The sequence below is a fragment of the Macrobrachium nipponense genome, chromosome 28, assembly GCF_015104395.2.
Source record: "Macrobrachium nipponense isolate FS-2020 chromosome 28, ASM1510439v2, whole genome shotgun sequence".
Taxonomy (NCBI): Eukaryota; Metazoa; Arthropoda; class Malacostraca; order Decapoda; family Palaemonidae; genus Macrobrachium; species Macrobrachium nipponense.
In genome coordinates this window covers 47,310,992-47,335,975 of record NC_087217.1, presented here as the reverse complement: position 1 = coordinate 47,335,975, position 24,984 = coordinate 47,310,992, and the positions used below count along the sequence as shown (strand labels likewise).

Here is a 24,984-nt window from a genome sequence, read left to right as displayed (position 1 = left end):
TTATCCCAACATCTATGATGATATCTATATGAGTCATTATATTCATAATTCTTTCTGGAAGCTTTCCTAGAACTGAACAAAATCAGTAAGTACTTGAAATGCATCTTCATGCATTTAAAGTAAGTTACTCATTTTTCTGTGGTATCAGAGTTCCAACTTGTGGGTCCTTGAATTCCACTGCCATCTTACTTTCAACCCTTTAGGTGTGTGTGGCTTGTATTGGCTTTGATAGTGTGCCCGTTGCACCGTAGATGCTGTAACATGTAACCAGCAAATAACTCACTGTCTATTAGAGAGAGAGGCTTAGGATCATACCACTGAACATCTTTGAAATGAAATGTCTCTTTCATCATTTCTTTCTTCTGCAAATATAATGCCTCGTTTTGGCAAATGTTGCCTATTAGAAGATCTTGCGAAAAAGTTTATGGACGATAATCTATATATATTTGGCCGTATGCAGTTGTGGGGTACTAGTCATGTTCCTGATTACTATACAAGATTCAGATTTCCAGTAATGGAACTTCATAGGTTCAGTTCAGAGTATATAATTTTGGGAGGGGAATGTTAGCACTGATGAGTAATTTCCAGGATGACTGGAGTTTGAAGTTGTTTGTGTTATCTTAAATGAATAGCCATTACAATTGAAGGATCTCCTAACACAGAGTAGATGGGAAACTGTAGATGAAACATTGGTAGTAGCTGTAAATTACAAAGGAAACTTAAGAATTGTTACATCTACTGTAAAAGACATTTTTAAAAAAATATTCAGTGGTATATGATACCAAGAGAATAAAACAGCCACCATGTCTCCATATCTGTTTAATACCAATCACTTGTTGACTATTGTATTCTTTTCTTGTGTCTCTGTGAACCCCTTCTCCCTGCTCGCCAGTGTCAGCGAACAAACTTGGAGGTAAAGTGGTGCCCGGGTGTTGGTGTAAACACTTTCTATAAGATTCTCTCAGATATCAAGGCTACAAGCCCTTTTTGGCCATTCCCTTCTGAGATGACATTCATCATGGGTTCAGAGACAACAGAGGGTGACAATGTAATGGATCTGATTTGGCAAACATTAGCAAGCGGATTTCTGCATTTGTTTTTGCATTTTTTTTTCAAAATGAAAATGGTTAAATACAAGATAAGAAGAAGAAAAAATTAATAATTTTCATCAATACAGCACACTGAAAAAATGAAGTAATCTTCAGAAAGTTTGTTTAGGTTTGACAGAGCTTTCTCACAGCTCTCTGTCGACTTCTGAAACATGGTGAGTGTATCCCAGATCATCAGTAACTGGCTTTTGTTAGGGGAGTTCTAATGGCTATTCCGGGAAAGTCAGGCTCCATGGCTTTTTTTTTTTATCTTAGTAATTTCTTTTTATCCATTATATGATGGTTTTCGCAAATTCATAAATTACCTCACTTCCTTACCTATTGTATACCTCCATTAATTTAGAAATCTGAAACTTAAATTCTAAATTCTATTTTCTGTCTCATAAATTTATTGGTACGTACAATGTACTTATGTCTCTTCCATATTTTCCTATCGGGTGTATTTTCTATTTGAATTTCTATTCTTAAAATCTTATATTAAAATTTAGTTTTATGTGTAATGAGAGCTTTGATTTTATATGCGTATCATACCTGACTTTCCTTTCTTGACACCAAATTGCTTGTTTTCCCTACAAGTGTTGGCGTGAACCTGCACTCAGCCGGTTGGCATAGATACCCTTGTTCCCTGTGCTCTTACTGCTATATATTTATATATATATATATATATACATATATATCCATATATACCCTTTTTAGGTTGGAGTTCTCGTAATAATACTTTTTCCACTCTCCAGAAACCTTGGAATACCCTTTTGTAGGTTGGAATACCTTTTCACATTCAGCAGAAACCTGCAGTATCTTTCACTCATGCCTTAAGTGTGAAGGATTCAGTCTTTTGCATCCTCTATTCCAGAATCCTTGCAAAAGCTTCCTGAGCAAACCCTCAACTTCAACTTTGTTTTTTACTAAAGATTTATGAACCCTTGATAGCTCCCTTTCTTCTGGCTTATTGAGAAATCGAGCATCCTTCTTTCTGGCCTCTTGACATATTAAGTGACCAAGCTTCAGTCCTCCTTTGCTTTGAAGTTAAGATATCTTCTTTCTAAAGTTTGTGAAATCAAGCTCTTCCTTGTGAAATTGTTACATGTCAAGCTCCCTTTCTGTTGAATTTTTTAAGAAATCAGGCTGCCTTCCTTCAGAACTTTTTAGCAATAATTACCTTCCTTCTGAGATTTCTAAAGAGCAAGTGTTTTCTCATGTAAGATCCCTGCCTTATGAACTTATGAAATCAAGTTCCCTCCCTTCTGAAAGTTTGAGAAATCAAGCAAAATCAACTTTTGAGAAATCAAAACTGCTTCCTTCAGAAACTTTGTAAAATCAAAATCCCTTCCTTAGAAGCATTTTAGTAATCGAGATTCCTTCCTTTTTTTGGAGAAATAAAATGTCATCCCCTCTGAACATTTGACAACTCAAGCTCCTTTCCCTCTGAACTTTTGAGAAATCAAGTCCCCCTCCTCTTGCTCTAAGAAATCAAGTCTCCCTTGTTTTGGTCCTTTGAAAAGTCACATGGAATCTCACTTGTCTGTTTATCATAAGGATGCCCTCTAGTTTCTTTAAGCATTTTTTGTCCTTTGTGAAATATTATTTTTCCCATCTTTTATACGACCGTCTATCCCAAATGTTTATAAAGGAATTTACAGATCTAGCAGTAATACAACATAGACCATCTATCTCTCATCAAGATTACCTTTATCCTCTGTCAATTTTGGTGTTTTCTTCAACTTAGTTATTAATCAGAGTACTGTACATTGTCTTTTGTTATCCATGTCATAGTACCTATAAATATAGCTCTTTATGTTTTCTCCTACAGGTCTCTCTCTCTCTCTCTCTCTCTCTCTCTCTCTCTCTCTCTCTCTCTCTCTCTCGATTCTCTCTCTCTCCTCTCTCTCGCTCTCTCTCTCTCGTTCTTCTCGCTCTCTCTCTCTCTCTCTCTCTCTCTCTCTCTCTCTCTCTCTCTTTATTATTGTCCTTCTTACCTTTTCCTCGTAGAATCCATTTTTTAAGATGTTGGGGGTGTAATAGTTCTACACTCTGAAGCAACTTTTGTGCTTTCCCTTTCCCCACCAAATTTTCAAATATTAGCAGTCTACCTTACCATGATCCCTTCCAATTAATGAAGAGGTGAAAAGACTGTCAAAAGAACAACAATTGTATTTTTTGTAACAATGCCCCAATTTTGATACTGAGCTTGCATTTGTTTGTTTTTGTCCGATACATTTTTTGTAATATAGAGTCAAGAAAGTGTTGTTTACTACCATCCAGTCTTCAGTATAAAACTGCAGGAGGTGGATTTAAGAAGAGAGCTGCTAATATTTTTTTAAAGTTATGAACTACAAATGGAACTCTCTGACAAGTGTTTTTTTTTTAGTTTTTTATTTTTAGTGTGAAGTCACTGCACTAATTTGAGCATCCTCTGTCCTTCGTTTTCTCAGGATGGTTCTTTTAGTTAATCCTTTTTATCCATATCCATTTGTGTATTCACGGTGGTGGTTTTCCCAGGTGGTTGCACACATTGACAAGTTACTGATAAATTCGATGTGATTTTTACTGATAAATTCAATGTAATTTTGCCCTAATCAATGTGCTTTTCCCTCTGTTAATGAGACTTCCTCTTCTCCCAGACTTGACAATTGCCTTTTTCAATAAACAATAAGAATAAATTTTTAATGCTAACCTAATGCAGCAACATTTCTTTATATTTTCTCTTTCCTTTTTTCTTTTGTTTTTTACTTACATACATTATCTAATTGTCATTGATTCTTGTTGACAAACATCTTGCTCATTTGTATTACTTTTGATGATGATTTCATGACTTTATGATTCCTTTGAATTGCCTTCTTAGCAATTATTTTCTTGCAATAGTCAGTAGTGTAACTTTATTACATATCACACTTGGCAAGTGGACTGACAAAATAAGTTTAACAAACATTCTCCCTGCAATTTCTCAAACCTTTTCATTGTAGAGACATTTTACCCCTCTTCACAGATAGGTACTCTGATTTACAAATCTTGCTTCCCTACAATGCTTAAAGCTAAATCTCAGTACGTATATCTGTTCTGACATGGTAAAAAGTTACTAATTGTGCAGTTCTTACCTCACTGATTGCCTTCGTAAGCAACTTTGGAAGTAAGTTTTGTAAGTAAGATTTGAGGTTATGACAGCATCTCCCAAGTAAACAGTTTTGTGTTCAGTTATGTATGTTATTTAGCTGTCCCTTTAGCGCTGAAAGATCTCATAAGCAGGTTTTAACGATACTTAACGATGAATATAATAGCTAGATATTTCAGTCATATTAACATATATATATATTAGACATCTGGACAATTAGTTGTCAAATTTAGAACTCCAAGGTTCTCATGATGTAGAACTAATCTTTCATTATGTGCAAGTGTACTTTCTTCAGATATTTCCTTATTTTGTTTTTAAATGCTATACATTTCTGGTTAAATTCTTTTTTCTCTGAAATATAAAAACATTTAAGATGATGATGGTGACTTCACCTGAGATGGAAGCCAATTCTCAAGCATTTAAAGAGGCTTTATTGAGATCCAGTTTTATATGATTAGTAAAGACATGCTCTGCTTCAACAGTTATTAATACAATTCATAAGTTTCTACAAAATAGAGCACATCTTCCCAAGATGTAATAACATGCAATATAACAAAATTCTAATTTTCAATTAAATTACCGTATGAATAGAAGACAGTTTATAGTAAATATCAGAATTACTGTTATCAAACTGGGAAAATATATTTTTCATTTTCATAGTCCAGAAGTTTATCAGCCTTGCCTGGATGTTAAGAGATAGATATATGTATATTACTATATATGAAGTTTGATAAATGCATAGTATTCTGATCCAAATAAATGGAGAACTTAGGTCATTTTAGCACATTGAAATCACTTTTTATGAGCGCTGTGATTCAGCTACTGTCAGTACATTTCAAGATTCTTCCAACGCAAACATCAACCCTCCTCTTAACTTTTTACAGCTGTACCTCAAATCCTACCTTATTGGAGTGCCTTTTGTAGTCCATCTTCCTCCTGAAGTGTAGCAGCCTATTTCTACATGTAGACTTTTTGCTCTCGTCATTGGCTATGTATCTCATAGGCTTTTGCTTCACAGACATTGAAAATAAATCCCTAGCTCACTTGACTTTCTTACTTTAAAGATGGAGGGTATTATGTTTTACTTCATTCTTAGACGAGGACGATGATGATGCTATAAATGTCGTTTGCCAAGTCCCTCATTAAAATTGAATTAATTTTCTCTTGCCTATATATTTTTGCTTGATCTTTAATTCTGGCTAAAGCTTTTACTGAAATTCAGATTTTATTGCTATACTACTTGAGTTCTTATCCCATTTGTTCTGTGCAGATGAGGTCCTTTCCTTGTCAAGCCTGTTTTGCTGTTTGTTTAGCACTTCAAATACTAAACCCAACAATAACAATAATGATAATAAATAAATAGCACATAATTGCTTTATTATTATTTTAGCATTGGTAGACATTAAATGTCAATACAATATTCAGGACAACTTTTTTTTTGCTGTATGAACAATTGCCATTTTAGACAGCTAAAACATCTGGATACAGAAGCAATGCAAAATGCAAGTGATACTTCCAGAAGTAGCATATGTGTACTTGCTTGAAAACTGCTGTTATTGGTTAAATCAAAAGAAAAGAAATATTCATATACCCTCTTCTTCATCCCCATTTTTACAGTAATGCAGGATACGTGTAGCGACCCGCAAGCAGGAAAAAATATGGAATGAATGATTTTATTTTGATTAAACCTCTTTACATATTTATCATCTTCTCCAACTTAACCAAAAAGGTTTTGATCTTCCTCTTATAAAAATTCCATTAAAAAGTAGTTTTGTTCTAATTCCTATAGAGTACGGTAATATATTTCTAAACTGGATTGTTAACCATATTTTGTTTTCTTTTTTTTCCATAGTTGCTAACTAGAGATGAACTGACTAGCTAAGCATCTTTTAAAAGTTTGTTTCCTTTTGTATATTTTCCAGAGATTAGTTCTGTTTATCACTGATGGTAATATCGTGGGCCGCGCCCATTGTAGAGTGCTGCCATTGTAGAACTTCATCGTTCTACTTTTTTTTTCCTTTTTTTTTAAAGCACTGCCATCTCACTCTTGCACTGTACACATTGACAAGAAGATAATCTCTTTGGTGTGTATGATGACAGTTTTTTTTTAACTGGCACTTCATTTACAATTTCACTGCCCAATGTCATTTGAACTTATTTTTAAAAAAAAGAATCAAGAATTAAAACAATGGCACTAAGCTGTAATGTGATGTACAAAATAGTAATTAAACTATTCACCTCATTGTGGTGAATCACATTGCATCAGAATTCCTGTTAACTGTTCTTCTCCTGAAACAGATTCCGAAGAGATAAGGGCGGGACGGGATCAGGAACACCAAACAGTGCCTCTTCAGATATTGTGGGAGGGAGTGGTCGAGCGAGAGATCCTGAAAAGGGATCCGGGGAGAGGTCGGATACTGATGTCGTCAGTACCTCTGATGCCCTCAAGGTAAACCAATTATTTTTTGCTTTAATTTGATTATTTGAATAGTTTATTCTATCCACTTATGTTTAACCTAATACTATAGTATTTCAGATTTTATTTAGATATTCCTTATATTATCCAGTTACATAGTTTTTCATTAAAACTTTGTTTTTATCCCATTATTCAATCTTACATGACATCAAACTAAATTTCTCTTATCTTGATGTTTATTTTGCCAATACTTAGCCTTTTAGTATACAATGCTACTTTTAAAAGTATTAAGAATTTTGTTTCATAAAATAGGCATTTTGAGAGTGTCATGATGATAATATATAAGGTGGAATAGTGGAGTCTAAGAATATTAATGAACAATTGTCAGTTTTCTTTTTTAGTGAGAATTAGCTTATATTAATAAATTATTGGGATACAAAGACATTAAACTTCAAAATGGTTTAATGAACTCTTAGTTTTGGTAAGCAAGAAATGTAGTAAACTATGTATCCTTGAGCTTACGAAACACTGTAAGAAATCCAAGTTAAGATCTTAATTGATTTTTCGGGGCTCTCTGTTGATCATGCTGACAAGGATTCTGTTAGCTTCAGCTGTAGTTACAGTATTTATTTTCCACGAAGTAGATCAGTAGATGCTGAAATTATTTTTTCAACATACGGTAATTGAGTTCTGTAGTAACAACTTGTAACAAAATTAACAACCTACTTGGACAGATGTTATGCAGATGAATTTTTAATTGTGTTTTTTAATGCAAAAGGTTAGAGATAGGTAGCCATCAGCCAACTTTGATGGAAACAGTTAGGTTGTTTATATATTTAGCCTCTCAATTAAAAGTGCATAAATAACATTACCGTAATGGGTATCCGGAGTATGTCAAGAGATCGGTTGATAACCTGTGACTTTACCTTGAATAAAAAATTTCTGAAACACTATTGCCATGAGAGTGGTGGTCATGCTGAGATATTACTGGGAAGGCACAATAATCCTGCAGCCAGACCCAACATAATTAGGTAATTCACCACAAATAATAATACATAGTACGTGTATTGGTTCGTATGTTATTTCTTTATTGCCAAACCCTATAAGTATCAGGAATGAAGAAAATGGATGATAACCCGTGACTATACCTCAAATCACAAATTAATCTGGGTTGCTGGGATTTATTCATTAGGAGCTAATCCATTTTGTCACCTGTCAATAGCTTTTGTAAGCTCCTTTGCGGACAAACAGCGGCTATGCTATCAAGAAACAGGTGTTGATGTAGGAAAAACCTATTTTCGGTAGCTGCTGGGAGTCCTCAAACCCACCCAGTTTCCCTGCCAAAAGGCATGAGACTCAAATGAACATTATCTTACACAGACAATGCATGTAATTAATTATCTTACACAGACAATGCATGTAATGAAGAAGGCTGTCAACTTATGTTGTTACATTTGTGCGGATGAGATGTAGAGAAAACCAAGGTAGTCATTTTATGACAGGAGATACTAGAGCCATCCTATCCTGCGTCCTTTATATTCCATGACTGTGCCAACAAGCGCTATTCTGGCTGTGCTTCAGTGCTTCAGTTATCACATTATCAAATTATTACTTGTATGATATATAGTCATGCAAATTCACATAAACAGTTGCAGTCTCAGTGAATAAGTGACATGATTTAGATTCCCAAATACTAATAGCCAATAGTATTTAATGCTATGCTATAGTTAGCTTAGATTTAACACATTTCTGTATTCTGTAGATGGTATTCACCCTGCAGTTTTGAGCATATTACCTTATGCTCAAAAATGGCATGTAGTATGACCTATTTAAGATCTGTTAAGAGTGTGAAAATAAAATTTGATTACTTTTGATAGAAATACTGAAGTTTCTTTCTTTTTGTCAAGAATACTGTATAACACTAATTTCATTACTAAGTTTCTAGCAGAACTATTATCATGTATATTTTTCTAGAACTATTAGATAGTAGCAAAGCTGAGTTTGTGCTTTGCTAATTTATAGCTCATGTATTCATTTCTAGGATGTGTAAGCATGCAAAGAGACCCAGGGAAAAAGCAAGACAGAACTGTTTTGCATATAAATTGTTATATAAATTTTCATTATATTTGAATTTACTTAAATCTCCCAAGGAGCAAAGACATGTGTGAATGTTTTCAATCTCCCTTTTCTTTTGATAAAATGGAGCAGCTGATGACAAGTCTTAACTATAAAAAATGAACTAACTTCTGTAACAAAGTTGTTAACACTTTTGTGACTCAGAATTTCCAAATTATCTCCCCCACCATTAGAGCTTTAGTTTTCATTTTGGGACCAATTCACATTTTCAGATCCGTAGAGCGAAATCAGCTTCAGCTGCAGATATGGCAAGATTTCCCAGACGCTCAAGGATATCGGTAAAATTATTAAATATGAACTTATATCCCCTTACTTGCCTGTTATACATATATATATATATATATATCTCAGTGGCTACAAGTGGATACATTCCATCCATTTTAGAACGTTTCTGTCTTGAAGAGTAACTGATCACCTGTCATGATATCCTGTCGAGGATTTATACGACATCAACCTCCCATTCCCCTTAGTGCCGTTCATTTCTTCCCTGTGCCCTTCTCCCTTTCTGGGTACCTCAGTTGGATTTTTTTCAAGTCCTTGATTCCACATCCATCTTTTGTGTTTGTTCAAGTATGCCATAGAATATGGAGGTCAACTAGAAATGTCCCTCCACAACTGTGTTGCATGTCAGGCCACAAAACGTCATGACACATTGGCACCCCTAATTAGAGAAGCAATGGAAGCAACCCATAAAAGCCATATCTAGACTGTCTGGTATAAATGGTAAAAAAAAGACCCTTTTTCTAGAGAGCTGCTGTTCTACATCATACGGAGTTTGTTATACCTCCTTAAGGATTTGTGGTTTACACATTAGTAATGTCTGTTAACAGTATCCAATGAAATTAGGAACTGTGTTGTGTAATAGACTTTCTAGGAAACTATGAACCACATTGACGAAGCTACAAGAAGGAAATTACCATGAGATCATTTTGTTAATAACAGTCCACTTTTATATCATCGCGCAATATATTTGATAAATCAATCAGATACGGATATTAAATCAGTTTTATGCTAATACTGTACATGGTTTTTCTTAATGGGTCAGTTGTAGATCCTAAAGTGAATCTCCAGGTAGGATGTGTTTAAACGGTATCATACTTGAATACCTCTTCAGTCTCTCAGTTTTTCAATAACCAATCCTTTTCCATTCCCAGCAGGCTGTAGATGAACTTAAAGCTTTATGTAGTGATGTTTTTGTGTCATGATAGTCAGTCTAGTTGTTGTTGTTTAGTTGTTATCAAAAAGCTCGAGAAGCTCGAAAAGCTCTGTTCTGTCAGGATGTTTGTTTGTGTTTATGTTCCAGGGTAAATGGCTGTTTTATTGTTTTAATTATTTATTTTCAGTCATACTCTTCATCTTTTTTCATTTTTTTTCCAGGAAATAAAAAGTGGAGGATACATAGCGTGCATTTTATGCACACCATGACCCTAGAATTTTAAACATATTTCCATTTAAAGTGGCCAAGATCAGCAATCCCTCAGTTATCTGATGAATGTATGAATGAAATAAATATCTTTTTCTTTTTAGCTCACGAATTAAAATGTTTGAGAAGTCTCATCTCATATTACTATAGAGCTGTGTTGTGGATATTGTTGTAGAATGCTAGGCAATGTAAGTTAACTGTGCTTTGTGGTTTTCATTTCAAGAGTATCCATAAGGGCTCCATGAAAGAGGGAGAGCTCTCTCTAACAAAGATCCTTCACTCTTCATTTGTGATCTTGCAATTTGATTTTACTGAAACTCTGAAAGTACGTATAACAAGAGCCTTAAAAACTATGCTAAGTTGCCAGATGACTACAGGCAGTCCCTGGTTATCAGTGGACTCGGTTATCGGCGATCTGGTTTTATGGGGCTCGATAACTGGTTATCGGAGCCATAAATCGCCGAGTTTCGGTTAATGATGGTTTTCACTAATGGGCACACCCAAGGGGACGGAATCTCTGCTGATAACCAGGGACTGCCTGTACGTACTTGCTTTATGCAAGGGAACATGTTTTATAGTGCATGTTGTAAAATGCATAACTTACATGCATGGTTATGCACTATAAACATATACGTATATGTGGAAGCATCCACTCAGATTTTTTAGTTTCCATTTGTATGTATGTATGTATGCATAAAGCAGAGCCAGGGACATTCAAGAATAGTATATTTTACTAATTACAGAATTGATACAAGATATGGATTAGATTCTATAGAACAACAAGCTAGTGTAATTGCAGTTCACTTGGTGTCGCAAAAAAAAAAGTATAATTGCTTCATGGAATGGGACACGTTGGAATATACTATTTGGAAACTTAACCCATTGTAATAGTCTGTGGGTGAGTTATATTTAAATAGTCATGCCATCTTAATAGTATTTGTCCCTTCTTTCATGGTATGACCTTTATTGTATGCATGTTTGTTAAACTTATCTTGTATCAAATCACTGTAGTGGTAAATTATTTATGTCAGTTGTTTTCTTTTATGTATTTAATATAATACAAAAAGAATAGGCATCCAGTGTTCACTTTCCATGGCATAGAAAACTGGTTTGCTAAGTTTAGAATGATAATGGTTTTAATGTAGAATGTTTGTTTGTATGTGTGAACTTTTTAAGGTAAGGGCACTTGACATGAGTGGTACATAAAGCATAATCTTGATAGGTTTTCAACTTTTCAGTGGTATCTACCTGCCGTGACATTGCTATGGGGGCCAAGGACCCCCTCGTTGAAATTCTTCTTCTTTTTACCTTTACAACCTATATACTAGAAATGAGAAGTGTATAACTTATATACTAGAGATGAGAAATGAATTAACATAAATGACATGTTTGTTCATGATATTTTGATCCACCTTAATGTTATCAACTTATGTGGGTTGAAACTATAGTTACAGTTTTGTAATAGTGCAATGCTGCTTAGAGTTCATTTCCGGGGAGAGGAGATGAAGAAGAGGGAATGGGATAGGTTGAAATTTTGAAGAGATTTTGGAGGTCATAAGTATTTCATTATTGATAATATTATGCAGTATTTCGATATATTTACATGACAAGGATATTATACTATAAGGCAGTCCCCAGTATCAGCAGGGGGTTCTGTTCTGACGGCTTGATGATAAGCAAAAATTGCCGATTTGTCGGTTTTTGACGTTTGTTGGCACCGATAAATGGATTCTAGCGCCAATAATTGGTTAACGGCGCCTCCTTGAGGTATGTATCGGTGCCATTACTCTGTTATTCGCACTGGTAACAGGAAATTGATGCATTTCAGTATGTACCAAAAATCAGCAGATTTTTGGTGATTCTCGGCACTAGACAATCCCCATAAAACCAGATTGCCGAAAACCAGGGTCGCTGATAACTGGCGACTGCCTAGTTGGAGATTAAAACTTGATAATAGAAATTAAGTTAATGTTGAATATTATGAGGAAATTTGCATTACAGTATTTGATACATTTGCATATAGTAGTAAGTTGAAAATTAATTGAAAATTTAACTCTATAATTTCAAAGACAGGTTTACTAATACTATTAGGTACTTTCCTTCATTCACATGGATATCTACATTCAAGAATAGTATATTTTACTAATTACAGAATTGATACATTAGTTTTGTGTGATTTTCTTCAGCCCCAAAAAATATCTTGTTTTATAAAGGAGTCCCATAGAGCTTAAGATTGGCAAAGGGGATTGCATAGTGCTCTTGAGATTTCCGACCTTTCTGCTCCCGGTGGAAGATTGTGGCATTTTGCATGGATATTGACAATTATTGATTTACAAAAGATTTTCAGTTTGGAACACTATTGTTGCTTTGTTAGAGAAATTGAGTGAGTCATTTCAAATTTTCTTTTTAGTTAATTTCATTTTATTTTTGCTACTGTTGACAGGGATCTCAGAACACTGTATTGTTGACAATACGAGGTAACCAAATGCAAAGATATGTTAATGTGTAATTGATTGAAGGCATAGTATTTTATATGAAATGCTACACTTATTTGGTTGAAAAATTTTGATAATTATGATTTGAGTCAAATAATTGTTACTTTTTGTTCACTGCACATCATGTTTGGAGGCATCTTTTAATTTTTGCAGTAGTACTTCTCTTTTTAGTAATGTCTCTCACTTGCAGATGTATAATTGAATGACTTATGATTGAATGTTCAGATCTTTAATGTCTGTGTTCAGGCATATTTCTGGTAATGACATATTTTCCTGACTAAATCTCAAATTATGTATAGATATGATTGTATTCCTGTGATTTTAGGGCAGGAATTCTCAAAAGAACCATGAAACTTTTTATAGGAAATTGAGCTCTGTGATATCATGATATCATTTAAATAGAGGTTACTCAATGTATAAGTTTAAACTTGCAGCAGCTAAAGAAAAAAATTTAATAAGGTTTTTTTTATTACCGATGACATCAATATATACTCACCTGGATCTTCATGTGGCTAAATTTCTATCTTTATTTATATTAGTTTACTCTTTATTTTGATTGTGTCCACAAAGTTGATGAACCAGAGTACATGTATATTTTTATGTCCTTTGAAATATTATTAATTAATATCTTCCAGCTTTGTCTTATTCTTTTGAATAAGACAGTGAAAGAATCAGAGTGTAGACTGTTTTTGCAGGGCAAGAATAGAAGGTCCAGTGGTAGTTTTATAGATCTGGTGAACCTCAAAAGTGAAGTGGTGGAATTAAAAGAAATCGCTTATAATAATTTATTCATGACACTTGATGTTTGTTTCCTCAGCAATTATGTGTTTCCCTACTTCATTTCCAGTTTTGCCTGCTCAACTGTTCATTCCCACACACACACACACACACACACGAGTACAGAGATACAATTCCTCTGTGTATATTACATTATAGTGGGTCTGCCCAGTCTTCAGTCCTAGTGTAATCTGGAGTAGAGACAATACTTACAATATAAGATATTACTCAATGAGTACTATCGTAATTTCTCAATGTCTGCTTTGGTCGCATAGGTTATTTTAGGTTTGAAATTTATTTGTCTGTGTACTTTATTATTGTAAATGGGCATATTTTTTTCTGTGACTGTCAACAGCACTACTATATATTCCTTCACCTCTTGCTTCCTGGTGACCTGTTGCTTTCCTTTAAGAATTTACAGAAATGATAAAAGATGAAGCAAATTGCACTGGGAAACTGCTCACAATATTTGTACTGCCAAAGTATTGGGTTAGCTGTTATAGCTTAAATTGGGACATTCTACATATTCTGTGGAAACTTGCTTTCCAAAGGGGATGGCCTTTAGGCTTATGATGATAATAGTAATGAAATATTAAAATCTCAAACCCTCCCATTACAGGTTGTGAAAATGCCACCCGCCCGAATGAACAATATCTGCGAAACTAACGGCCCCAGAAAATGGAAAAATATATTCGGGAGAAATGAAGGTCAGTATTTTAATGTTTCATTACAGATATTGAAGATATACTTTATAAAAATGTTTTCAGTCTGTAGTATTAGCTAAAGTGTAAGAGCAGCAAAGATGTAAATAAGGAAGTACTGTAACAGGTCAGAGACCTGTAAAGACCCAAGAAGTCTTGGGAAAATGAGATAGATGAAGACCTAGACTTAATTTGAGAAAATGCACAGAACAAAGGAGAGGGGAGAGAATTAATTTCAAGAATTCGTTTAACTTCAAAAACTGACATAAAAACTTTTATGATGATGATTTGCAAAGAGTGTTGTTGCTCTGAAACAGCTCATGATGATGCATGTTTTACATTTTTGTCATTGCGAAATTTTAATGATTCTGTTTTGTATTGCCGAGTTGTTGCATACTACATATGAACCTTATTGCACATAAGCTGAAGGCTTAGATGAAACATGAAAATTCTATTATGCACTACAGAATGCTGATAATAAGCCATGAAACTTAAATTTTTTATAAAAAATAATTTTTTTCAAATGAATCAAAAGAATATGGAAATAATTCCTAACCAAAGAAGTTACATGAAATGGTCAGAGAATGCATATTTAATAATATATTATTATATAGATTATATATATAGATTAGAGAGATAATATATAATATAATTACATTAGACAATATATACGTATATATATATATAGACCATATATATATATATATATATATATATATATAGATATATGTATATATATAGATAAATATATATTATATATCAATAATATATATATATATACATATATATATAATATTATGTATATATATATGATCTATATATTATATCATATATATTATATTTCTTGGGCTCACAATTTAGCAGTTCTCTGGTATCATAGCAATATTTTACTAGAAATAGTGCTAAAGAGGACACATTTCACTGGGCGACACGGCGGCTTCCTCGCCCAGAAATAGATTTTTCCTACGTCAAAAATCCCTATATAATATATATATATAATATATATATATATATATATAATATATATATATATATATATATATATATATAATATATATATATATATATAGTGGAGTTATTAAACCACACTTCGGACCAATTATGCTGAATACACACGCTAAAGAAACTACTTAAAACCTTAAAAAATTTACAATACCTAATTAAATGTAGACAAGTAATGTTGGGTTTATAGCTGAAAAATTAAGGTCTTATAAAAAATTATAGCATGCAGGAATTTACTGAAACCCACAATAATGTAGAATATGATGAAGATTGAAGTTTCTTCTTGGAACGTTTTTAGTACAATAACGTTAATTTTATTTTAGCAGCTTACTATAGTAAAGGTATTACATCAAATGATCACAGTAAGTTTAGTCGATGAGTACAGTATTTTAGATATTTCCTGTAGATCAAAATGATCCTTATTTAATGTGCTTATAATTCATGAGAAGCCTGCACAAAATATCTTGCTCTGCACAAGAGATCCTGTCACTTCTCAGTTGTGTATAGTATAAAGATTATATTTCAAAGAGAATTTTTAAAAGTCATTAGTAAACTTCCTTATAATTCTTTACATCTTTCTTTCATTTTTCAAGCTGGTGAGAAGGGTGGGGGAGGAGGAGGTGGTGGTGGGGGAGGAGGGCCGGAAGATGAGGGTTCCACAACCGACGAATGCAACAAGAAGAACCTCATGCAGGACGGTGTCATACGAGGACTTGGGGTTAAGCACAATACTAGTCTTTCAAAGGTAAATTATAATCTAAGAACATTTTCGTTCATAATTTTTTTATTTTTCTTTATATTGCATTCAGAAGGATTGTCATAGCTTACCTCTTTCAGCCAGGTAGTACACTTGTGGATTACTGCTGCAAGGTTTTATGGGTATTGAGAAGATATATGGTAATATGATGGTTTTCTGTGCTGACTAAGAGCCATCACTTATCCAAAAAGTGCCTTCCAGAAAAATTTCAATGTCCATAAATAATATGAAGCTGGCACAAATGCTGAACTGTGCTGGATTCCTGTCTATTAAGGCATTAAAAGAAATGGTGATACAATTAAAGCAGGCCAAATCTGCAACAAGTTTGTCTTGATCAAGTAAAAATATTCTCATGAATGATTGTGACATCACTGAAGTCCATTTTAATATATAAATGATAGGATTTGTGGAATGATGAAACATTTTTTTTTAAAAGTTAAGGCAGGTTAAACCAATCGTAAATCATGGCATTCATCAGTACAAAAAGAAAGAAATGTAGAAGTGCTGGCAACCTATCAAAGATTGGACACATCCATTTAGCACATGGCTGTTTGATGGCCACCTTTCATATGAAGCAAGAAACACAGTGCCATTGAGACTAAATACCTGTCAATGTCTGTTCAACAGCCAAGTTCTCTCCATTCACTTGTGATCTGTGTATGCACAGCAATATGATTTATGATAAAAAATGTTGCACTCCTCCAACACCACCCCCCCCCCCCCTCAGAATTTTTAGGGGACCTTTGGAGAATCGTATTATGGTGATATGTAGTCAAATTATGCTTGAAATTTGTGATTTTCAAAGAATTTGCTGTAGAAGGTCACAACTCCCTTAAAAAAATTTGGTTTTAGAAGGTCCCAATACCTTTGAAAAACACTGCCTGTTTAGGTAACGACATCTTTCAAAGATTTTGTCTTACAAGATCCTGACAATTTTTAAAGACAGTGCCTTAGGGGGTCTGATGTTTTGGTAAAGACCTGATCTTAGAAGTCCCAACATCTTTCAAAGATAAGCTACAGTTTCTTTCAAAGGTTTTGCTGTAGAAGTTTATGGATGTGAATTTGTTTTTATAAATTTCTGTACTTTTGGTAAAATTGAGTATATTTTAATGATCATTTGCCCATTTCATATGTTCGTTTATTTTATTTATTCATGATTTTTTATTCTGTTAACATTTCATAAGTCAGCTCGCTGTATGTTCTACAGTGTAATTGTTTCCAGGAAGTGTTTAATGTTGAAGGGATTTTTTTTTCCAAATTATCCAATGTAACCTTGGAAATTAATTGAAAGTTACAGGTAGATATTACAATCTGTGATTGCACATACGTTTAGAGTATAGAGTTAAAACTATTGTAAAAAAGATGCTATACTATTCCATTATCCAGGACTCATATATTTGGAAATACATATGAAGTTTTTATAAACTATATATGTTTATTGTACAGGATTTGCTTTATTTGGTATTTGTTTATTAGTCTCTCATCTTCTCTCTCTCTCTCTCTCTCTCTCTCTCTCTCGCTCTCTCTCTCTCTCTCTCTCTCTCTCTCTCTCTCTCTCTCTCTCTCTCTCTCTCTCTCTCTCTCTCTCAAGGTAAGTTTATAATTTGGTGAAGTCTTCATATAAATGTTATTTTAAGTGTATCTTATTGTGAGCTTCCTTTTTTTTATAACTTCTTTAGTAGTGCAATAGAATTCAAAATATGTTCCATGTGTAGCATAAGTAAACCAACGCTTCAGCAGTTAATGTCTGTGTGTATTACACATGTGACATGGTACTATATGACATTGTTTATGACATGGGTACACAGACTCTAAGCCGACTGTAAAACTACTTTTCCTTTTGATAGGCTTGAAAGGTTCCATCTCTACCACTTTATCTTCCAAGATTTCATTACAATCTATGGTTTTTGGGTAACCTAGAAAATAAGTGTTAAAGAAAGGTTAATTTAAGACAGGGCAAGATTATTCTGTGGTTATAGGATTAATATAATTTCATGGCAGAATAACATAAACAATGAATAATTTGGAGAAACAAATCCAGTTTTGTTTGAGTACATATATTTACAGAGAGCTTTCAGGAATCTGTTTGAAAAAGGGAATCGAACAGATTCCTGAAAGCTCTCCATAGAGATTTATTCTAAAATAAATATATGTACCCAAACATAAATGGATTTGTTTCTCCATTTTAAGGCTCATGCTACTATAAGTATTTTTTTATAAAGAGTTTGATATGGGATTTATATAATATTGCATGTGTTTTATAGTTGAATATTTCCTAGCCTTTTAGTGTGTTCTGATAATGCCTCTATCACTATTTTCTCCATTTCAAGCACAATTTATCTTAGTTTAATATAGATGTCATAGCATATTCTGAAGTTATTTGGAACAAGAATGGTTCAAATTTTTTAGTGCATTCGTGCATCTGTTTGATCTTCAAAATAATATCCAATGTAGTCTAGTCATCTCATGGATAATTATTAAGACTTTTAACATTGTTTTAGTTGAACACTTTAGTGTGAAACACCATCAAGTGACTGTTTTTAACAAAAACTGAAGTGGGTATTTATACAATTCCCTGATAGTGTAATTTGTATGCACATAGTATGTGTATTAGGCCTTGTGTAAGAAGAAAACTCAAAGCTTTTCGTCTGCTGACTTAATTATACCCATTTTTCCCTGGGAATTTGTCTTCGACTTTTATCTTCTGCTAATCAACAGACTCTTGGAGTGACCCCAAAGAGGGCCAATATTTCCTCTTCCACCACAACTTCCTCGGCCAACAACAACAACAACAACAATAACAATAACAACAGTGCAAAGGCAGTGGTTAAGAAGGTAATGATAGTTATTGTCCCCCCAAACATGCTGGTTGCCCCTTGTAGTGCAGATTGAATAAACATGGTAAACCCCTCTTGAGTTTTACTGCTGAAAGCAAAAGTAATATTTGACGAGAAGCCTCATCTCCTCGTGCGTTGAGGTGACCCTTGTTTCTGCGTCGTACATAGTAGGATTTAACACGTGCCAATTGTCTACATGTAACAGTTCAAGTTACTGTGATAAGGGTAAAGAAAATCGGGATAATTTAGTGCACTTCTTCATCTGTTTCATGAAAATTATTTTTTTGTTTAATTAAATACAATAATTTTTGAAATTTGTACCAAAGGCTACAAATGAAATCACACTTTTTGATCCTTGCAGTAATCTCCTAAACCAATAACTCTATTTTCTTTGTTACTGTGTAGACATTTGACCCATGCTTTAGTACTGTATTGACACCAGATAAATTTGATGTAAAATGCCAGCTACGATGACAGTTTTTACGAACAAACTGTCTCTTTCGTATGGCAGTTGTCAATACTGCTACACATTACCTTAACCTGCCTGTTGTACGTACATTTATTTGTACTATCTGTTTTGCTTGTCCCCTGTACCTGTGTTGTAGTAAGTTTTTGGTTACCCCTTATCCCAGTGTTGTTGAGTTACATTTCCCATATATAGTCTGTCTGAGTATTGAGGAGTATGACACTGCAGGCTATGCCTGGAGAATGTTTACTGTAAAAAAGGCACTATATGTTCATCTTAGATAATTTTGTAAACAATAATTAAAGCATTACATTGTAAATATGACATTGTCTGTTTCACATAATATTTAGCCAATATCATCGATGGAATTTGTTACACTGTGAATGATGTTTGTGTCTTTCTCTTATGAATTTAATTCAGATTTTATTGCACTCGCATTCACAATCGGTTGTTTTTGTGGTGTGTTAATTCACTGGGCTTGTATATATTTATTCAACTTTCCAGCTGTTTCAAATATCTTTGCATTAGCATCTGTTAGTGTCAAACTGTATGTATTAATTAATACAAATGGAAAGGCTGTTCAGAACATGATGGGGTGCTGGGTCTTTTGATTGCCAGAGTAAATTTGAATCAATAGAATTCGTGCCTTATTACATGAATATAGTCCAACAATGGACTTTTTATAGCGAAAAACTAATTGGGGCTGAAGCCACATTGCATACTTGACTTCCAAGTACGTATGTGTTATAAGAATTTAAAAGTTGAAGAGAATTGTCGCCTGATTATGTACCAAATAAGCAGGTATAGAATGTTTAAGTTAACATGGTGTCTTCAGAAGTACTTTGATGGGTATTTTAACTTGCTTTAAATCCAGCCTGTTGAGGGGACATCTTTTGAAACGCTAATTCCTTGAAGTCAAAGCCACAAAGATTTGAGTGTATCAGATGTGCTAAAATATACATATTCAGTCATTTGTAAGAACTTAACTGAAATTATGAAATTGCTACCATCCAGATTTCCTTGTTTTGGAATTGACTTGGAACATTATTATTTAATGAATATTTCCGATAATTAGTATAATATTATTATTTCAAGGTGATGGTTTTTCGGCTTTTTTGGTTTTTCTCAATCTGTCTTGATGATTGATTTCATTCCATTATTTTATGATTTCAGGCAGATACTTTAGCCTTATCTTGTGACAATGTCTAGCAGAGTACAGACATTGAATTCTCTGTAAATATCAATACGTTTATGTCTGCTCTGGAATTGAAACAGTAGACAAATATTTAAACTGTCAGTTCATGAGAATCTGTCAGTATATTGCATGGTGCATGTCTGCATGATGATTGTTGTAAGGCAACATAGCAAACAGCCATTTCAGCTTATTGCTGACATCCTGTCATATTTGATGAAATAATTACTACTGTCATTTTAAAATAATTATTATTGAAACAAAATTAATACAGTCATTAAAAAATATTATTATTGAAACTTGTATTACTTTGATATTTTATGCGAGTTCATTTGTTAACTGACAGCCGCAAAATTTATTCATAAATTGGGTAAGTACATTTAGACTTAAAAAACAGATTTTATCACAGCAACTTGCAGATTCATCCAATTGGGTTTTATCACAGTTGTCAGGTCCTGTTCATTGACAGGTTATGTTATATTCATGAAAACACTATACGTAGTACGTTTCTTTTATGTAAAAGGCAATTATTTATGATTAGTATAACATACTCCTGAATATTATGGCATTTTTAAGGGTGGGTATTTTTTTCCTTCAAGGTCTGTCAGTTTCTTGAGAAAGGAATTGGACATAGAAATGAATGGAGTAGTTAATGGTCACCCTTCAAAAACTGAAAGGCTCTCTGTAGGCAATACCATAACCCCACCCCCTCCCAAAATCATTAGTTCCTGACTGGAAGTTCCGTGTAGCATAATCATGAACTTATTTTTGTTCTACACACACTCCTCTAGAAAACAGAATGGTGTCCCTGTTTGTAATTGTATTGTAGTGATCACAAGTTATAAAAAATGCAAAATAAGTCTTCATTGATGACCAGTATGGTGAAGTTAAATTGCTTCATTTACACATGGTATGGTCTGTGACTAAGAGGAGATACGAAGATGTTGCATAATAACACATAGATGAAGAGTTTGGGGGAAAATATAGAAAAGCATCTGTTGAGTCAGACTGATTCAAAGATAGATGATATTTTTTAAATTCAGGAATAAATGAGGGGTAATAATAGATCAAATCCTACAATGTTTGTCTATCTTATTCTGTGTCCTAAAAGTGCTTTAGTGATGATTAGAATGAGAGCTAAAGCAAACTAATAATATGTTTACATACTGTACTGCCATGTTCCAATTCTCATATGTAAACCAATTATTCCTCATTGTCATTTAAATGTTAACCTTTTTTCCTTACAGATACATTTATAACATCCTTTCTTGTCAATTTGTGTGTGTTATTGATCAGCAGATCTGTAAAGTAAATTTTGATGTACTATTCCTGTATTTTTTTGTAATTATATATATATAGTGCAATAAGGCTGACAAGTTTATCAATGCCAATAGGAAACTCTTGCACTGGAGGGGAACACCAAGTTCCGCTTGAACAAACTGGATTCCTCAGACTCTGGAGTTGGTCGGGACCAAAAGAATAAGCTGCAAGACAGTGACTCGGGCAATGTGACAGACTACATAGCTCCCGTTACTCCTGTTGTTACTGCAGCAGACTGTCAACAAATTATCTCTAGTCTAATGGACTTCAAGGTAAAAAAGATGAACTGAGTTTGTTTTTGTGTCTTCACAAATGCCATGTATTACAACATAAGATTTGATAATTGTTTTTAGTAACTTTTAAGCCATTTTTGAGAACCATGGATAATCAGTTAATTATACGTAAACAGTATTCACATTTTGTTTTCATTGGACTTTGGCTAGGTGATGATAATGTTCTTTATATTTTACACATTTTTGATTTACTATATTTCAACTTTTTTGAGGTAATACAGGGAATTTTCTTAGGCTCTACTTAACTGGTAATTGTACTTTACCTGACAGGTTGATCTGAAATTGGAAATACAAAGAATGAATCAGAAGCTAACAAGATTAGAAGACAACATGACTGACGTCATGACCAGAATGAATCATGTTCAGAGATCAGCTTCTCAACCAGTGAGTGTCCGACCAGTTAGTGATGAGCCAGTGGCAGTGAGAACAACAACCCGTAGAGAAAAAGATCGAGCTACCACGAGTGCTGGTGATGTAGCCGCTGATCCTGAAGACTCTAAGTCATTTTTGCCAAAAGTGGCAGGAAATGAGGAGCCTAGAAAACCCAAAAGAAGAGACAAAAATAGAGCTAAAAGTGCCGGAACGCCTCGTACATCTCCCACAGACTCTAGTTCTCCGACAGATTCTATGGTGCGGGGGATGTTGGAGGATGAGATCCTAGAACAGGCCTCATCTCCTCGTAATGAAACTCAACCAATTCCAAAATCTCGTTCCAGAGAATACCTGTGAGCTTCTTGGGGCTAGTAAAACTTGCTCCAAACTTATCTCTTGTTCTAAGAGGTACATTGCAACAGTAATTATACAGTAATTATGAGAATGAAAGTAGGAACTCCTAATTACGAAGTTCGTAGTGAAAAAACTAACAAACTGTTGGAGCAGCAATGAGATTGAGGCATCAGTTTATGCTTTGCGTTTTGCTGTTCACTTTTTTTATGTTGAACAAAGTGGAAATAAAGCAGTTGTTAAAAGCTACAGTAATAATGTACTGTTTTAGTACTTTTGCGAGAAGCCGTATGGAAGAACTAACAGTTGTATGCTGTTAGACTTTGGTGCATAATATTAGGGATGGATATTGTGCTCTCAGTAAATATTTTAGATTCTAAGCACAATGGTCCCTAACTTTTTGAAGTTAATTATTTATCTTTGCATAGCATTTTATGTGCAATACATAATAGAACTGAAGCAGATCCCACTAATTGGTTATCAGAAGATTAAGTTTTTATGTCAAGAGCAAGTTTTCCCCAACATATCATTTGAGCTGTTTGTATGTTATGGCAGTATACTTTACTTTAGAGCAACAAAAAAAAAGGTGTATAGGGGTTATCAAAATGCGTTTGCATTATGACTTACTGATTATACTGTTCAGTGAAATTGGGAAAAAACAAAAATATGGAAAGTCAACTCCTGACAGCCATTTGAGGGTGGATGGGTGTATCACCCCGTATGCCCAGCCCTCTCCTGTCGGAAATGCTTCTTCCCTCTAGCTGAAAGAAAGAAAATAAAAATAATAGCTTCGTTATTTGTTACAGTTCTTTTGTTTTGGCATAAAATCTTGAGAAGCCTCTATGAGGTATTCAAGAGCCTAAGGGCAAGCATAAGGGGGAAGTGTTCTTACATATATTTTTTTTTTGGCAATACTCAACAAAATTATTGCATTCCAAAAGGATTCTCGTTCGTGAACGTGAAAAATACAGTTCAGCATTTACACATAATTACCGTCCTGTTTGTTTTCTTTTTGTGTAAATAAACAATGTTGAGTGCGCGCGAGTGATGTGTTTCAGATCTCATCGAATCTGTACGAAGTTTCATCGTATATTTTAGATCATATATTATTTAAACATTTGTTTTTTATGCTGCAGTGGAAGTTTGACTATTTATAGTTCTCTTGATGGTTGTTACTGTTCCAACTGATCTGTGATAACAATGTTTAGATAATGAACATGGCACTAAGAATATTACGCAGGGCCGACTCTCCACTTCTCCATCTGGTCACTTTGCCTCATCAAGTCAAGTCTAACCCTCCTATGTGTACTGTAGTCTCCAGATGTGCTTGCATCCCAAGTATTGCATTGCTGTCTGTACTTTATACTGTATATTTAAGACACTTTTTGGTGTCTCTCATCAAGGGTAATTGTATATGAATAAATCACTTCTCAGTATCCATCTCCATTCTGAATGTACATTACAAATCAGTTTCATCTCTCATCACTGTTGTTCAGCGTAAACCTTCATTTGCATTAAAAGTTGTAACACTCAAGTTTTTATTGGTTTATCCACTCTACCTCAGCAAACCATTCCAGTTCTAACATTCCTGACTGCCCTTGGGAATTCATTTTGCTGTTTGAGAATCTACTTTCAAGTCTTGTATTTATTCAGCATCATTGTGACAGTTCTTCAAACAAATCTTATTTATACACAGAATCAAGATTTTGTATATATATATATATATATATATATATATATATATATATATATATATATATATATAGATATATATATATATCTATATCTATATATGTATATAATATATATCTATATATCATATATATAATATATATATATATATATATATCATATATATAGATATATATAGATATATATATATATAATATATATATATATATATATATATATATATATATATATATATATATATATATATAGATATATATATTATATATATAGATATATATATATAGATATATATAGATAGATAGAGATATATATATATATATAGATATATATATAGTATATATGATCGAGTATAGTATATATATATCGATACATATATTATAGATTATATATATATAGATAGATATATAAAAATAATACATCAATCAAAATAAATAAAATATATAAGAATAAAAATATACGATATACTAATTATTAAAATATAAAAAATAGAGTAATATAATATATATCGATAGAGATATATAACTATATATATATAT

General features: G+C 33.4%; 1 protein-coding gene across 16 annotated transcripts in view; it reads left to right on the top strand.

Annotated features, from left to right (window-relative positions):
• LOC135201728 (potassium voltage-gated channel protein eag-like) overlaps positions 1 to 24,449 on the top strand; it is a 447,586-nt gene extending 423,137 nt beyond the window's left edge. For 9 of the 16 annotated variants that reach the window (XM_064230923.1, XM_064230920.1, XM_064230917.1 and 6 more), the window contains 8 exons: positions 893 to 913; positions 6,517 to 6,667; positions 8,983 to 9,048; positions 14,085 to 14,172; positions 15,762 to 15,913; positions 18,644 to 18,760; positions 21,815 to 22,012; positions 22,304 to 24,449. In XM_064230923.1, the coding sequence (XP_064086993.1) occupies positions 893 to 913; positions 6,517 to 6,667; positions 8,983 to 9,048; positions 14,085 to 14,172; positions 15,762 to 15,913; positions 18,644 to 18,760; positions 21,815 to 22,012; positions 22,304 to 22,762 (1,252 nt within the window). In that variant the 3' untranslated portion in view covers positions 22,763 to 24,449. The remainder of the gene's footprint in view (positions 1 to 892; positions 914 to 6,516; positions 6,668 to 8,982; positions 9,049 to 14,084; positions 14,173 to 15,761; positions 15,914 to 18,643; positions 18,761 to 21,814; positions 22,013 to 22,303) is intronic. The other 7 variants (XM_064230930.1, XM_064230924.1, XM_064230927.1 and 4 more) reach the window with 4 other exon arrangements.
• Positions 24,450 to 24,984: the final 535 nt, after the last annotated feature.